Here is a 16,623-nt window from a genome sequence, read left to right on the forward strand (position 1 = left end):
TTTTTTTTAACTTTCATTAACATGTCGTTATTGTATGATTAGTCAAAAGGAATTGCTTTTTTGTCACAAACTTATAATAGAAAAGCAATTATTTAAAGTAGTCAAAATTGATGACTAACAAATAACAAATTCTCATTCGGATGAAACCCATCGTAAATGAGAAAACCCATACGTACCCCAACCTAGAACTCTCTACTATTTTTTTACAGTGGGACTTGAACTCAACTCCACAATTTTAAACTGAAGTCTTTAAGTATTTCACCTCAATTACTAAATTAGGGTCAGGATAACGTACAATAATCCTTAACGTACCTTAACGTACGCGAATCACAATCAAAGGCAAAAACGAAACGCTCAAAAGCAAAAATACTAAAAAGCTCAGCCAAAATACTAAAACGCTCAAAACGGTTTTCTATAAGAAAAGTAAAAAAATTGATCGATATCCAAAACTGTTTATTTTGGTGAACCCAGTGATTAATTAGATATGTATTGACGATTTCGAGATTTTGTGATGTGATTTCATGCATCGATTTCATGAATATAAGTATTCTTGTACTAATGTACATTAAACAATTATTGTATTTTATCTTTTCTTTACTAAATTATTTATAATTATTCTAGGAGTATTGATTAGTTATGTTCCCTAATCAATTTTCTAGCTTATAAATATTAATTCAGTAAATACATAAAATATAAAAATAATAAAAAAACATTATAATAATTGCATGCATGAGAAACTCTTAAAAATACCCCGTCACATTCTGGCACATAAGGTAATAACAAAGTCACTATCATAGTGAACAATAATTTATATAGTAGTACAACTTAAAAGCATAATATTATGAAACAACAAGACAAGTTACAAGAAACCATATTTCACATGACTCTTACGAACATATCTCACGTGATATCCCCAGCCTAGAATTCGGAACATCGAACAAGACACGGTGGTTCTGTTGTTGCATATTCGCAATAACGTTGAGAGCGGGCGACGATGACATGGCGAGACAGGTGGTGGACCCGGATGAGCTATGGATCAAGAAGTTGTCTTGTGGTAATGACATGTTTAGCCCCGGGAACATGAAAGTCATGGTCGGGACTTGTTTCCCGATCGGGACAGTGTAGCATGTGTCAAAACCGCCTAGGGATGACACGACGGCTTTACCCATTCGCCTTCTGAACTCGTCTCTAACTGCGGTGTAGGCGGCGTCTACTAGCCTAGTGAAGACAGTGCCTATAATAAAAAGTAACATTATAATGTGATAGTGATGTCATGGTTATGACATTGTGATGGATAATAGGTATTTACAATTTTACATGTAAAAATTATTATTCGTGTGTCCGTGACTAAAATAGTGACGTCTTTTTCGTAAATGCCAGATATAAAAAGGAAATAATTTTTGATACGGATTTAGCCATAACAAATATCTGTTTTTGTAGCGGTGTATATATTTATTTATATAAAAAAAACATTGAATTTTGAAAGAATCACCTGAATCGATGATGGTGCCACCGCCGGTGTTAGGGTTGAAAGCTATTGCGCTCGGGGGAATGTTAACAACCTTGGCGCCAACTTTGATTCCAATCAAATTCACATAGTAAAGCGAAGTTCTTCTAGGGTTAACAAGTAACGGGGTAAATTTGATGTTTTTCGGTTGTCCATTTAGACCTAATCTTAGGGTTCCGGAAAAGTTTGAACTTTTGAAACTAGGCAGACAGTATGAGAAGGTGGACGTGTAAAGCGACTTAGATTGTGACACGAATGACAACGGGCCACGACCAAGGCCTAAAACGCCCTGTGGGGGGAACGAAGTTCCAACGACGTTTTTGATGCAACTGAAAGAGTAGCCAACGACTGAGTCGGTAGCTAGGGTTAGGTTGTCTTGTGCCAAGTTAGCCGTGACGCTAGAGCCTCCATATGTCATGTTCAAGGAGCATGTTGTCCCTAAACAACTTGAACTTTGGACCTACAAACACAATAGCCAAGTTATCACTATACATAAGCTAATTATTTCTTTCAAGCCTACCAATTCTTTTTATTTATTTTAAAACAATCTAAAATAAAAATGATTTATTTTTTTAATGACAAATGGTGTGAAATAAAAGCAAATATGACCCGGAAGTCACGGGTTAAAAGACATGGGCTTCTCGGGTGGGGTAGGCCCACCACTAATGGACAACCCATAAATCCAAACAAAACCGGTTCACGAGTTTGCTTTGAATTTCTTTCCTATTTTGTCAATTTCCTTACTTTTTAATTCAGACAAAATATATAAATAAAAATAAAATAGTATATGTAACTACAATATTAGAGTTTTAAACTTTTAAGTCAAATAAATACAACTTTATTTTAAGATAAGTTAACAAATCTCACCAATATTAATTTGTAATTGTTATCATTAGTATTATTATTTACTAAAAAAATTACTAATAAATGCGTGTAAGTAACCTAAGTAAAACATTTTTTAAAACTTAGTTATTATTATAAGCCATTTTACCTACCACTATTATTATTATTATTATTATTATTATTTATACTCGAGTTGTCTCTAAATATCCAAGGCTATGAAAACACTTATGACCCAAAAACTCACGGGCCCCACTAATGCATCTTAGGTTTTGATCTTTTTTAATAATGAACATATGCATACTCTAAAATCTATTCCTAAAATTCATCTAATGACAACTTTGTATGACTCGAAGTCGCGCCACTTTGATGAGGGTCAGCACCTGATATCAATCATATCAGCTATACCAAAAGGCCATCATAGTCTTAAATAATTATGAGATAAACCATAGTAGTGGATACACAAATTTTATGAAAAGGTACAAAATGCATGAATAAAACATGTGTGATTGTTATTGATGCAATGAAATAGATAGAATCATAGAAATGTATACTTACTTGGTTGCATTGTTCAGCACCACAAGCAAGTGATGAGAAGGTAACCGACTTAGTCGAATCAAAGGTTACCGATGAGCAACCAATACAACCCGCACAAGGAACCAATGCTATATCGGTGCTAGTATCCAAAGCCATAAGGAAGCTTTGAGCCGGTGTCCCAATGTTAGCCTTCACAATGTAAGTAGGGCTTTGTATGATCTGTCTGCCTGATCCAATGGGCACGAAAGACCGTCCAGCGACCAGGCTTGTGAGATAAACAAGCCTGGTCCTGTCATCGGCCTGCATTTGGAGTACACTCTCGTCCCATGAGAGTGAGGTCTTTGACCTAAATGGTGAACATGGGCTAGACACATGGTAGACCCTAAGGGTTGATCCTTGGCTAGTTGTGCCACAATTTGGGTTAAGTGAGTGAACCACTGTCAAGGAGACAAGGAAGAGAAGGGTGATGTGTAAAGCCTCCATGAGTGTGTTGTGTGGTGTATGCTTGTTAGTTGGTGTGTATATATATTTGGTGTAATTACACTTGTTTACCTTCATCTTTGAACTATTTACATTTATACTCCTCAACATTTCATTTGTCTTCACTAGATTCATTCCCATGACAAGTTAAAATTAATTTAATTTGTACAATAGCTTTGTACTATTAGGAATGATTATGTATTTGGCTATTTGCATGTTACATCATATTACATATACGCGTATATAATATATAAACATATATACATGGGAAGAATGCTCAACACGTATATCATATCTTTCACTACATGTGATTATTTTCCATGTGCACCGTATAATATTCTATGATTATACCGTCCTTTATTTGAAATTGGTTTTGTATTAGATGCGTTTGTGTGTGTATTATGATAGATTATAAAAAACGTTAATATAAACTCGTAAAAATCAAGTAATATTTTTAACAACAAAATTTCACATTTGCCTTTATCTACTTGTAAGGATTTGAACCCACAATCACAACCTTATATTTGCAATGGGTTTACCATACCAGCAAATTAATTGATCATGGGTGTAAAACCCAAACACTAATTCTTTTAAGCTAAATTTCTTTATTTTATTTTGTTTAAAACTAGATAAATAAACAGAGTGTATTCCATTTCTTTATGGCCCACGGGAAGAATGATAAGCACTCATGTAGTCATGTGAGGCATGTCCAATTGAGATACTTCTAAAAATCACAATAATATTACTTTACAACACCACACCATTATTATTATTATTATTATTATTATTATTATTATTATTATTATTATTATTATTATTATAATTGCAAACATAAAGCTACAGTACATGTTTTATAAGTCAGTTTTAGCCCTTTATTTTATAGCAATAATACTCTTTGCCCCCCCCCCTGTGTTTTGCATTTTGTATTCGTGTTATGTTTCCACAGCTCCTATTCCCTGTTCCCTGCTTTTGTGCTTCGCCATTTATCTGGCGAGAAGAAGAACCATCAACTATCGCCGTTTTTTTTACCTGCCATCGCCGTCGGGTTCGTGATTAGGGTTTTTTCCCCGGACCATATATTTTGATAGGTTGGTTTTCATCTTTAAGGTTTTTTTTTTGCCACTCAGAACTATAAGCACACACACACACATATATATATATATATATATATTCCTTTATCTAGCTCTTGGGTGGTTTCTCTTTTTCAATCTTTAAGGTTTTATATTTTGAGGAATTCGAATTAGAAACCAATTTGTGTTTCTTTATTAGCAATTTCAATTCGCAATTACATGCAGTATAAAGATAGGAGGCAACGGTGATAAAAAAAATTATAATTTTTGTTCGAACCGTGATGGCACTATGGAAACATTTTTGTTTTTTCATTGCAACAAGTACCTTTTGTTTTGCAGCCACAACGAGTGAGCCCAATTGGATGAAATTGACTACGTTGGTACATATACTTTTATAGTTGGGTACGTTGCTAGATATTGAGTCGACCCCATGGTTGAATATAAATAACAATTCATGTTAAATAAGTCACTTAACCATGGTGTTTGAAGTTTTGTGCATGCAATGATTTCCAATACAGTATGTCCTTCAACCATTAAAGACATTCTTTGAGATTGTTGGTCACATTTTAAACGGGCCAGATTTATAAACTTTTTTATAGCAGATGATTTTAAATGGGTCAAACTTATGTTTCTTTACCTAACATGTTTTTACCTTTTTTTCTTATGCAACATAGACTTATTGACATGCATTTTGATGTTTTCAGCAGGTTTAAGTAGTTTTAAACTAAGGATTTTAAGTGGATTGTGCAGATATTTCTACTGTAAGTTTTCATATAGCTTTCGAATGGATTGTAAGTTGTAAACTGTTTTGTGTGTATAGCGCATACTTAGGGTTGTAGTCATGTGTGTTTAGGACTAACATGTGCATAGGATGTAAGAAAGGCGGTTGTTATGCATGTTTGCATGTAGGGTGTATTTTTTTTTTTGTTTTGTTTCTTTTTTTTCTTTTTGGTTTTTATTAAGCATGTTTACTTTGTATTAACATGTGTTGTTATTGTGTCTTAGTTATTAGTTTACGTTTTCTACATATTGTATTTGTTTGTTTCCTTAGGTTGTTGTGTGGTTATGGTTGTGTTCTAAAATCATGAATTATAAACAATCATTGATGTTTACTTAGATCATGCTATCAGTGATTACGGATTTCGAATCAATTTATTTTCATCATCGTACACTATGCTCAGTATGTATACATCATCATATTAATTTTCAACTGTTTTCGCTAATTGAGGGTTTTATTAGGTTTTGATCAAGTTCTGTTTTCGGGTGCAGCTCAAGAATAAGTTAACGATCACTTGGTGTGACAACTATAGGTGTGGTTAGGCAGATTTACATGGCATATACTCTTTTAAGTCTTAAAAAGGTAATAACATGAAATGTCAAACCCGCAAATATTACTATAACAAATTATCTTTCTTTTTTTATATATATAATTTTGATGCTAATTTATCTATGTTTTTTTTTACTATTGCAGGATCGATTATACTAAGTCGTAATGTTTATTTGGATTTGGGGGTTGTTGTTCGACTTGATGGATTTAAGTTATAACGATTCGATTATTATGTGTTGAGTTTTATATTTATATATGTAGGAGTTTACAGAACAATTGGTGCCTACAGATTGTACAACTAAATTCGAGCAAATTTTAGATTTGTTTGTATATAATTGTAAACTTGTAATTTATACAGGCTATTTGTCGGATACCCTCGGCGCAACGCGCCGGGCATCCACTAGTTATTATTATTATTATTATTATTATTATTATTATCGTCATCATCATCAGGGCCGTCTCCAGGATTTAAATACCTCGGCCGAGCCGAAATAAAAAAAAGCTTGTAGATCTTAACAAATAACGAAATATATAAGCTAATATTTATAAACGACGATTAATGTTATAACGATAAATATAACAAAAATATAATATGAATGTAATACCCAAAATTTCGAAACCCTCGTACTCAGGTATATCCCACCAATAGCAATGCTATGGTAGGGTCTGAGGAGGGTAAGATGTAGACAGCCTTACCTCTAGAGGCTGCTTCCGGTGAGACCCCCGGCTCGATAGTAGTTTTGCATCAAGCCTTGGACATAAGACACATAGCACTCAATCATCGGGAAACCGGCTGATTGGTGCATGTGCCCTTGTCTTTCGGCTATCAACGCCACCACATGATGCCTGATTAACCTTCCGCCACTTTTAACGTTATTTTCATGAGATTAGTAAAATAATGTCAAAATTAATGCAATTTTACTTTTGTCCACCCGAGGGTTCACACATATATACATTATATGCGCGCACCGCAAGCAGGGCGTTTAAAGTACATCGTACTCAGGTATATCCCACCAATAGCAATGCTAAAACAAAACTAAAAGGGGTGAGTATGTAAATAATAGATTTAATTATTAAATAAAGAACAATGGCTATTTTTGCCATTATTTGAAACTTAATTTTGTTGTTATCTTCTCCACCACGACTTTCCTGCAAAATGATCCGGCGAACCGATTTTCCAATGAATTTTAAACACCAAATTAATGAACGAATCAACTAATCTACGATGTCGTTTGACTCAAGTACTTTTATATAACATATATGTATAAACAAATTTGGGCCTCTGAAACCTACGTGCCCCCACCGACGGTGCGGATTGCACATTCCCCGAGCCGGCCCTGATTATTTAAAGTTATAATTTCAAGTTGACAGAATTACAAATTTTGTCCTTTAAAAAAAGCCAAATTACGGTTCGTGTCCTTTTCTAAGTTTCCTTGCAGGCGGTGTACTTTAAACTTTTTTTTTCTACACGTTATGTCCTTTACGCTAACTGGGTTAGAAAAACTCAGTTAAATGCCCTCATGTGAGACGCATGTGAGGGCATTTTTGTCTTTTCACCTGTACCTGAACTTCTTCTTCCTCTTTCTTCTTCATTTTTGTTCTTTCATCAAAGACTTGGCAGACCTTTCAATCTCCATTGCTACCAATAACCCCAAATCCTACCAACACACTCTTATAACAATCTAACTATGTTTTTAACAATTCCTGTATCAAACCTTTGATTAATCCCAATATCACCAATCTGGTTCTGATTCTAGTGAGCTGCATTTTCCAATCAAAGTTAAGCCATTAAAATCAGAGATAAACAAACCATGGTTGTTGGGCTTACCAGCGCCGGAGTGGATTACTCGCCGCCGGCCGAACTTGGAAGTTCTGATGATCTTTTTTAAGGCATAGGAGGTGCTCCGGCGACCCTCGGTTTCCCAGTGACACCCCTTGCAGCAGCACTGGGTTTTTGAAACCACCACCGCCGCCGTACCACTCCTCACCGTCACCTCCCTCCTCCACCACCACAAACCCTCCACGTCATCCTTCCCAATAACCCACACCAAACCCTTAATCACCATCCGCCACCCAACCCCTAATTCATGAACGGCTCTGATTCAATACACGCACATCCACCAACGGCTCCATAGATTGATATATAAAGGTATGTGAGCCGTGAAGTGAGAAAGGTATGTGAGAATTACGGTTCGTGTGATTCAATACACGGAATTGGAAGGGGCGACGGTGGTGGAGCCATGAAGTGAGAAAGGTATGTGAGAATTGCAATGGAGATTGAATGGACTAAGCCTCGATTGGTTAAGTGTTGAGGATTCGTTGCCGGTGTCACACTTCATAATACCCTATTGTTGCTGGGTTCAATTTTGCAACCCTAGGTGGCAGCGGTTTGGTGGTGTCATGTTGACTTATATATTTGTACAGTGGAAAAAAGTACAGAAAATGGGGTTTTCACTGCCGTTGCCGCGACGTTCTGGCCATGTATTGTGGTGGCGGTGGCAGCCCTGTAATCATCTCATTTAGATGATAAAGGCTATGATGATGAATCAATCTGAGCTTGGATTTCCGGTGGTTTAGATTAGAGAGAGAAAGAGGAACAGTGGAAAGAGTATGGAGTCAGAAAGACGAAAGGACAAAAATACCCTCACATGCGCCTCATGTGAGGGTATTTAACTGAGTTTTTCTAACCCAGTTAGCGTAAAGGACATAACGTGCAGGAAAAAAATGTTTAAAGTACACCGCCTGCAAGGAAACTTAGAAAAGGACACGAACCGTAATTCGTCTTATTTTAAAGGACAAAATTTGTAATTCTGTCTTTCAAGTTTTTGTCTTAAAAAAATTATGAAGTAATGACGAGTTCTAGCATAGTAGCATGTTTGCTACTTCGTTAATTTTCGTTTTATAAAACACTATTAATGATTGTCTATCCAATTCCCATAGCCACATTATATATTATCTTGATTACTAAACTATATTATATTGAACATGTAAATTTTTTTAGAGCCGGGAGTCAGAGTTTTATCAAGAGAAATCTCTCTAGCTAGATAGAGGTAAGATTTGTTCCCATCCCATCCTCCATACCCTATAAATAAATACTGCTATTAGTGGAATTCTACCTGATAGAATTGTTTATTTGTTTATTATATTCAATCGCTACATGTAATAGAAAACATCCACTAACAAAAACATGTGTACAATGTATATGACATATACATGAACAAGCTTGAGCGCATACACATTAACATTATTTTTTTGGAGAGGGATAAGCAAGGACAAAGTGATTGATATTTCACTTCGTGTCTTCGTTATACAATCAAACATGTTACCCGCAAACTTACGAACATTTTGTACTAAATCTTATTTTAAGCAGAAAACTACAAACATGGATCCATTTTGATACATATAATTTTCATAATAATATAATGATGCTAAGAGATCCACCTAATAATGACATGGCAAGTGGTGGTGTACAATTGTGCAAGAAAGGATTGTTTGTGTTGTTTACATGTGAAGTGTTGTCACATTGAGTTGAAACAGATAAAATAATTAGTGGTGGTTTTATTTGCTTTTTCCAATTATGGATCTTTTATGTGTTCTGGTATCAGAAGACATTTTATTTGGATTATGTAATGTAATAATTTCAATTTCAATTGAAAAGCCTGCACACATATATGTTATTTAAACATCTAAATTGTTATTATTTTTTTTAACTGTGAATCTTTTATGTCATAACTTGAAACTGCAAATCAAGTAAGTTTATATTATGAAGTAGAATTTCAAAAGAAAAGATAGATAGCAAATCACATTTTCCATCCTTTAAGTTTACACAATTCTTCGGTGTATGTCTTTCACCTTTAAAAATGTCAGGAATCATACTTTATGTTCAAAAACCTTTGCCTGGTTCGTTATTTTCACTAATGGAAGTCAAATTTGTCAATTATGTATGGTCGTGTGACTTACTGGGTTGCACAGGAGGGCAATTTAGTCTTTTTATATGTTGAAATGCTATTTGTGTAATTAGATTAAAGATTTGGTCTTTGTAGAAATTAATACATAACTATTTCATTTTAATGTGCTTCATCGCTTAGATGTCATATCACGTAGATTGTTTATTTTCCCATTCCAAGCAAAATAACTGCATACAATACAACAGATACAAGTTTCTGATAAGATTTAAAAAGCAAATATAGGTAAAAGATGGCCAATTATAACACGCTAAAAGAATTAAGTTCGAACTAAACAAACACTCGTATACTCTAACCAAAGTGTAGCACAATCAAATTACATATAACTTGATGAAGCGTGGATCGACTCACTGGTAGACGATCTACTTTCCTCGGGTGTGATTATGCTCTTCCACCGATGGATTCCTGGGATCTGGGTTCTTCCACCTACAAAATGAACAGCACCGTAAACTTACCCCTCAGAAAGGGACAGAGGGGTCCTCTTTGGGGTAACCCTCCGGTGTGAGAATAAGTGTTTGTAGGAGAAGATAATAATATGAGAGTAAGGAAATGGGAGTGTATTGCTTAATATAGCTGAATACTCTGTAGTTAGATGTGATTGTCCGATCTTCCTTGTGGAGTTGATGTGATATTTATAGTGCTAGGGTTTCCACTGATTGGGCTCAGCCTTGTTGGCCTCCTCCAATTGTTTTGCGCCACGTGTCCTCTGGGACACCTGGTGCTTTTTCATTGGTTATAATCACGTGGTAGCACATGGGTCTTGCTGAGTTGTCCACCTTTCATTGGCAGCTGTCAACATCAGCATATTCTTATTCCTTAAAAAGATACCTTCTGGAAGGTTGTCTGACGTGCACCATCAAGGTTGCCCTAATCCTGATTTGGATAAGGACGAGGTTGATTATATGCATGTGTGATACGCGCCTATCCTGAGGATGCGCGGGGTCTTCTCTTTATTCTCACGCGCAGATGTTTCATGCGCAGATGTGATATGCACAAGCACGCGCGGATGCGCCACGCGCGGATGCGCCACGCGCAGATGTGATATGCGTGAGCATATGTGATGCCTGAGCATGTGTGATGCCTGAGCATGTGATGCATGAGTATATGTGATATGCTTGAGCATATGTGATATGCGCCATGCGCATAGGTTTTGGCTTTGTGCCTTCTTGATTTCAAGCCTCTTGTCTATATCTTTTGGGTTGACCCGCCTCGCTCGGTGTTGAGGCGGGCACATACCTCTTCAAGCCCCCCCAGTCTAATGGATTGTAAGTTGTAAACTGTTTTGTGTGTATAGCGCATACTTAGGGTTGTAGTCGTGTGTGTTTAGGACTAACATGTGCATAGGATGTAAGAAAGGCGGTTGTTATGCATGTTTGCATGTAGGGTGTATTTTTTTTTTGTTTTGTTTCTTTTTTTTCTTTTTGGTTTTTATTAAGCATGTTTACTTTGTATTAACATGTGTTGTTATTGTGTCTTAGTTATTAGTTTACGCTTTCTACATATTGTATTTGTTTGTTTCCTTAGGTTGTTGTGTGGTTATGGTTGTGTTCTAAAAGCATGAATTATAAACAATCATTGATGTTTACTTTGATCATGCTATCAGTGATTACGGATTTCGAATCAATTTATTTTCATCATCGTACACTATGCTCAGTATGTATACATCATCATATTAATTTTCAACTGTTTTCGCTAATTGAGGGTTTTATTAGGTTTTGATCAAGTTCTGTTTTCGGGTGCAGCTCAAGAATAAGTTAACGATCACTTGGTGTGACAACTATAGGTGTGGTTAGGCAGATTTACATGGCATATACTCTTTTAAGTCTTAAAAAGGTAATAACATGAAATGTCAAACCCGCAAATATTACTATAACAAATTATCTTTCTTTTTTTATATATATAATTTTGATGCTAATTTATCTATGTTTTTTTTTACTATTGCAGGATCGATTATACTAAGTCGTAATGTTTATTTGGATTTGGGGGTTGTTGTTCGACTTGATGGATTTAAGTTATAACGATTCGATTATTATGTGTTGAGTTTTATATTTATATATGTAGGAGTTTACAGAACAATTGGTGCCTACAGATTGTACAACTAAATTCGAGCAAATTTTAGATTTGTTTGTATATAATTGTAAACTTGTAATTTATACAGGCTATTTGTCGGATACCCTCGGCGCAACACGCCAGGCATCCACTAGTTGTTATTATTATTATTATTATCATCAGGGCCGTCTCCAGGATTTAAATACCTCGGCCGAGCCGAAATAAAAAAAAGCTTGTAGATCTTAACAAATAACGAAATATATAAGCTAATATTTATAAACGACGATTAATGTTATAACGATAAATATAACAAAAATATAATATGAATGTAATACCCAAAATTTCGAAACCCTAAAACTTAATGCTTATACGGTTATTAATACAAAATTTATTAAAACTAACATAGTTATTTTAATATAAACTAAGTTTTTTTAAATTGTTTAAAGGATTTTAAAGTACATCGTACTCATGTATATCCCACCAATAGCAATGCTATGGTAGGGTCTGAGGAGGGTAAGATGTAGACAGCCTTACCTCTAGAGGCTGCTTCCGGTGAGACCCCCGGCTCGATAGTAGTTTTGCATCAAGCCTTGGACATAAGGCACATAACACTCAATCATCGGGACACCGGCTGATTGGTGCATGTGCCCTTGTCTTTCGGCTATCAACGCCACCACATGATGCCTGATTAACCTTCCGCCACTTTTAACGTTATTTTCATGAGATTAGTAAAATAATGTCAAAATTAGTGCAATTTTACTTTTGCCCACCCGAGGGTTCACACATATATACATTATATGCGCGCACCGCAAGCAGGGCGTTTAAAGTACATCGTACTCAGGTATATCCCACCAATAGCAATGCTAAATAAAACTAAAAGGGGTGAGTATGTAAATAATAGATTTAATTATTAAATAAAGAACAATGGCTATTTTTGCTATTATTTGAAACTTGATTTTGTTGTTATCTTCTCCACCACGACTTTCCTGCAAAATGATCCGGCGAACCGATTTTCCAGTGAATTTTAAACACCAAATTAATGAACGAATCAACTAATCTACGATGTCGTTTGACTCAAGTACTTTTATATAACATATATGTATAAACAAATTTGGGCCTCTGAAACCTACGTGCCCCCACCGACGGTGCGGATTGCACATTCCCCGAGCCAGCCCTGATTATTTAAAGTTATAATTTCAAGTTTTTGTCTTAAAAAAATTATGACGTAATGACGAGTTCTAGCATAGTAGCATGTTTGCTACTTCGTTAATTTTCGTTTTATAAAACACTATTAATGATTGTCTATCCAATTCCCATAGCCACATTATATATTATCTTGATTACTAAACTATATTATATTGAACATGTAAATTTTTTTTAGAGCCGGGAGTCAGAGTTTTATCAAGAGAAATCTCTCTAGCTAGATAGAGGTAAGATTTGTTCCCATCCCATCCTCCATACCCTATAAATAAATACTGCTATTAGTGGAATTCTACCTGATAGAATTGTTTATTTGTTTATTATATTCAATCGCTACATGTAATAGAAAACATCCACTAACAAAAACATGTGTACAATGTATATGACATATACATGAACAAGCTTGAGCGCATACACATTAACATTATTTTTTTGGAGAGGGATAAGCAAGGACAAAGTGATTGATATTTCACTTCGTGTCTTCGCTATACAATCAAACATGTTACCCGCAAACTTACGAACATTTTGTACTAAATCTTATTTTAAGCAGAAAACTACAAACATGGATCCATTTTGATACATATAATTTTCATAATAATATAATGATGCTAAGAGATCCACCTAATAATGACATGGCAAGTGGTGGTGTACAATTGTGCAAGAAAGGATTGTTTGTGTTGTTTACATGTGAAGTGTTGTCACATTGAGTTGAAACAGATAAAATAATTAGTGGTGGTTTTATTTGCTTTTTCCAATTATGGATCTTTTATGTGTTCTGGTATCAGAAGACATTTTATTTGGATTATGTAATGTAATAATTTCAATTTCAATTGAAAAGCCTGCACACATATATGTTATTTAAACATCTAAATTGTTATTATTTTTTTTTAACTGTGAATCTTTTATGTCATAACTTGAAACTGCAAATCAAGTAAGTTTATATTATGAAGTAGAATTTCAAAAGAAAAGATAGATAGCAAATCACATTTTCCATCCTTTAAGTTTACACAATTCTTCGGTGTATGTCTTTCACCTTTAAAAATGTCAGGAATCATACTTTATGTTCAAAAACCTTTGCCTGGTTCGTTATTTTCACTAATGGAAGTCAAATTTGTCAATTATGTCTGGTCGTGTGACTTACTGGGTTGCACAGGAGGGCAATTTAGTCTTTTTATATGTTGAAATGCTACTTGTGTAATTAGATTAAAGATTTGGTCTTTGTAGAAATTAATACATAACTATTTCATTTTAATGTGCTTCATCGCTTAGATGTCATATCACGTAGATTGTTTATTTTCCCATTCCAAGCAAAATAACTGCATACAATACAACAGATACAAGTTTCTGATAAGATTTAAAAAGCAAATATAGGTAAAAGATGGCCAATTATAACACGCTAAAAGAATTAAGTTCGAACTAAACAAACACTCGTATACTCTAACCAAAGTGTAGCACAATCAAATTACATATAACTAATTTAACATCTATACTTATGCTTAAAGATTAGCAACAAAATTAATAGTAATAATATACGCATACATAGAATTATATAATCAAGAAAGCCATATTCATGCCCAATCCATCCCGAACTTCAAGTCACAAAAACAAGTCTCTAATTATTTTTTAAAAGTCAAACATGGTCAATCATAACATTCATTAAGTAGAACTCAGAAACACATTGTTAGAACCAACAAGGCAACAAACCTCTTTCAGCCAAATCAAAATTCAACACTATGTCATAAAGTGGTGGAAGGAAATGAATATTACTTACAACCAAGTGAACTCAAAATCAATGCACTTCTATTCACTCAATGACATCATTGTCATCATCCTACCATGTCATAGCCCATCGCTCTTGCTAGACTTGTAGAGGACGAGGCGAGGAAAGAAGTTTGCGTGTCGTCAGGACCTAGAAAGGAAGAGAGCCAAGGCAACCGAGAGCCATATATGAGTTTTGTGGAAACACCAAAGCAGGGCACCACCGCACCACTATGTACCTTCCACGTCAGCATGTATCAATGCTACCACCATTACACAACTGGGCATGAAAAGTATTCCCCGTTTTTAGCACTAAAGCAATGACGGGTGCAAAACAAAGATTTGGGATTTTAATTGTTTTATTTTTAATTAGTTATTAAACCAATTATATATCTCTTTCTCACCCGCAATCACTTTTTTACTTTCAATCTAGTATAACACACCTAACTATGTGTGAAATGTGAAACCCCTTTTACCACCTTAGCGCTTACGTATCGCCGTGTCGTGATTTGCCCATTTCAAATTACCCTTTTCATTACTCCCATAACACATAGTCTAACAAAACAAACCATACCAATAATTAACCAAAATAATTTAATACAGAAGAAAAGCTATAAAAAAGAGGGGGTCTACATGGCTATACATCTGCATTATATTCTTCTAGTGTGAGTCTTTTTGTCTCCTCAAAATAATGTAGGTTTTTGTTGTTTATCTTAAAGAAGCATGTACTTCTAAATTATGGCCTATAACATATGGTGCAATTTATCATTGGAAAAACTTCACTGTATCAAATAAGTTACTCATACTATTTTTATAGGGACATAACTGATATCTAAATGTTATTAATATTACACATTAATAATGTTTTTTTTCCTTTTTTTTTTTGTAAATACAAGTCTTTTGTTAAAACAATTTTTTTAGCGACCAACCAAAACTAGGGGTGTGCAAATTTGGTTCGGTTATGGGGGCTCAACAATAACCATAACCAAGGTTCGGTTTTGAAAGAATGCTTAACCATAATCGAATGGTAGGTTAACCATAAATCGGTTAACCATTGGTTATGTGTCGATTTATGTTAAGTTCGGTTAATTGTCTAATGTATTTTTTATGTGTTTTTTCCCCTTTGTTGTAGTTGAAATTGTTTCACTTATGGAGTAAAAAATGATAATATAGTTATAAATTTGAAAATAGATGTATAAAAGATGAAAATAGAGCTATAAAATATGAAAATTGACGTGTAAAAGATGTACATAGAGGTATAAAGTTTGGAAAAAAAACATAAATATAAAAAGTTCGCTTCAGTTCTGTTAAGGTTAAAGTCGGTTAACGGAGATCCATTAACCATCATCATAATCGATTGGTCAGTTAATCATATTCATTTAACCATAAATGTTGATTTTGTTCGGTTATGATTAGTTTTAGTTAGTTTTAGTTAGTTTTCTCTGTTAACGGGTCGATTTTCAGTCATTGTTCAATTTTTTCTCACCCTAACAATAACATTCATTAATATATGTAAATGATGGTATAAAATACGAGTTATAGTGGTTTCGGAATACGATGAACATTGCATGTGTTTTGTCGGTGTACTTTTTTCTGTCTTTTATACTATCTAAATAAATGTAAGAATTGCTAGGTAATTTAATAGATTATAATACGTACTAATTATTCTACTTTTGGAAATAAAACAAAAAGAATGTGATATTTAAAATAAAGTGATCTCACTAATGAGTAGGTAAAATCACAAATCCAATAAATCTTTTTAAATAATTGGTGGGTCTACATTATCTGAATTTTTTAATTATCACTGATTGCTGCTTTTATTATAAAGTATGTTTATTAAACTGGTTGGTTGTTTGTATCCTCATGTTACGGCAGGGAAGTTGTATACAT

General features: G+C 34.4%; 1 protein-coding gene across 1 annotated transcript; it reads right to left on the bottom strand.

The window, feature by feature from the left end:
* Positions 1-769: 769 nt before the first annotated feature.
* LOC143608953 (aspartyl protease AED3-like) lies at positions 770-3,371 on the bottom strand. The gene is made up of 3 exons (XM_077083843.1): positions 2,906-3,371; positions 1,493-1,967; positions 770-1,234 (listed from the first exon to the last, which is right to left on the bottom strand). The coding sequence occupies exons 1-3, from the start codon at positions 3,365-3,367 to the stop codon at positions 888-890; spliced, it is 1,284 nt and encodes a 427-aa protein (XP_076939958.1). The 5' UTR covers positions 3,368-3,371; the 3' UTR covers positions 770-887.
* Between the last annotated feature and the right edge of the window lie 13,252 nt (positions 3,372-16,623).

This window comes from Bidens hawaiensis, unplaced genomic scaffold, assembly GCF_021521415.1.
Source record: "Bidens hawaiensis isolate Kalapana, Puna unplaced genomic scaffold, B.hawaiensis_p1.1 tig00419464_1, whole genome shotgun sequence".
Lineage (NCBI taxonomy): Eukaryota > Viridiplantae > Streptophyta > Magnoliopsida > Asterales > Asteraceae > Bidens > Bidens hawaiensis.

Coding starts and splice junctions, on each gene's coding strand:
- LOC143608953 (XM_077083843.1), bottom strand. CDS start 3,367: ATGGAGGCTTTACACATCACCCTTCTCTTCCTTGTCTCCTTGACAGTG. Junction 1,968..2,905: donor GTGCTGAACAATGCAACCAA/GTAAGTATACAT, acceptor TTGTGTTTGTAG/GTCCAAAGTTCAAGTTGTTT. Junction 1,235..1,492: donor TGGCACCATCATCGATTCAG/GTGATTCTTTCA, acceptor TTTTTATTATAG/GCACTGTCTTCACTAGGCTA.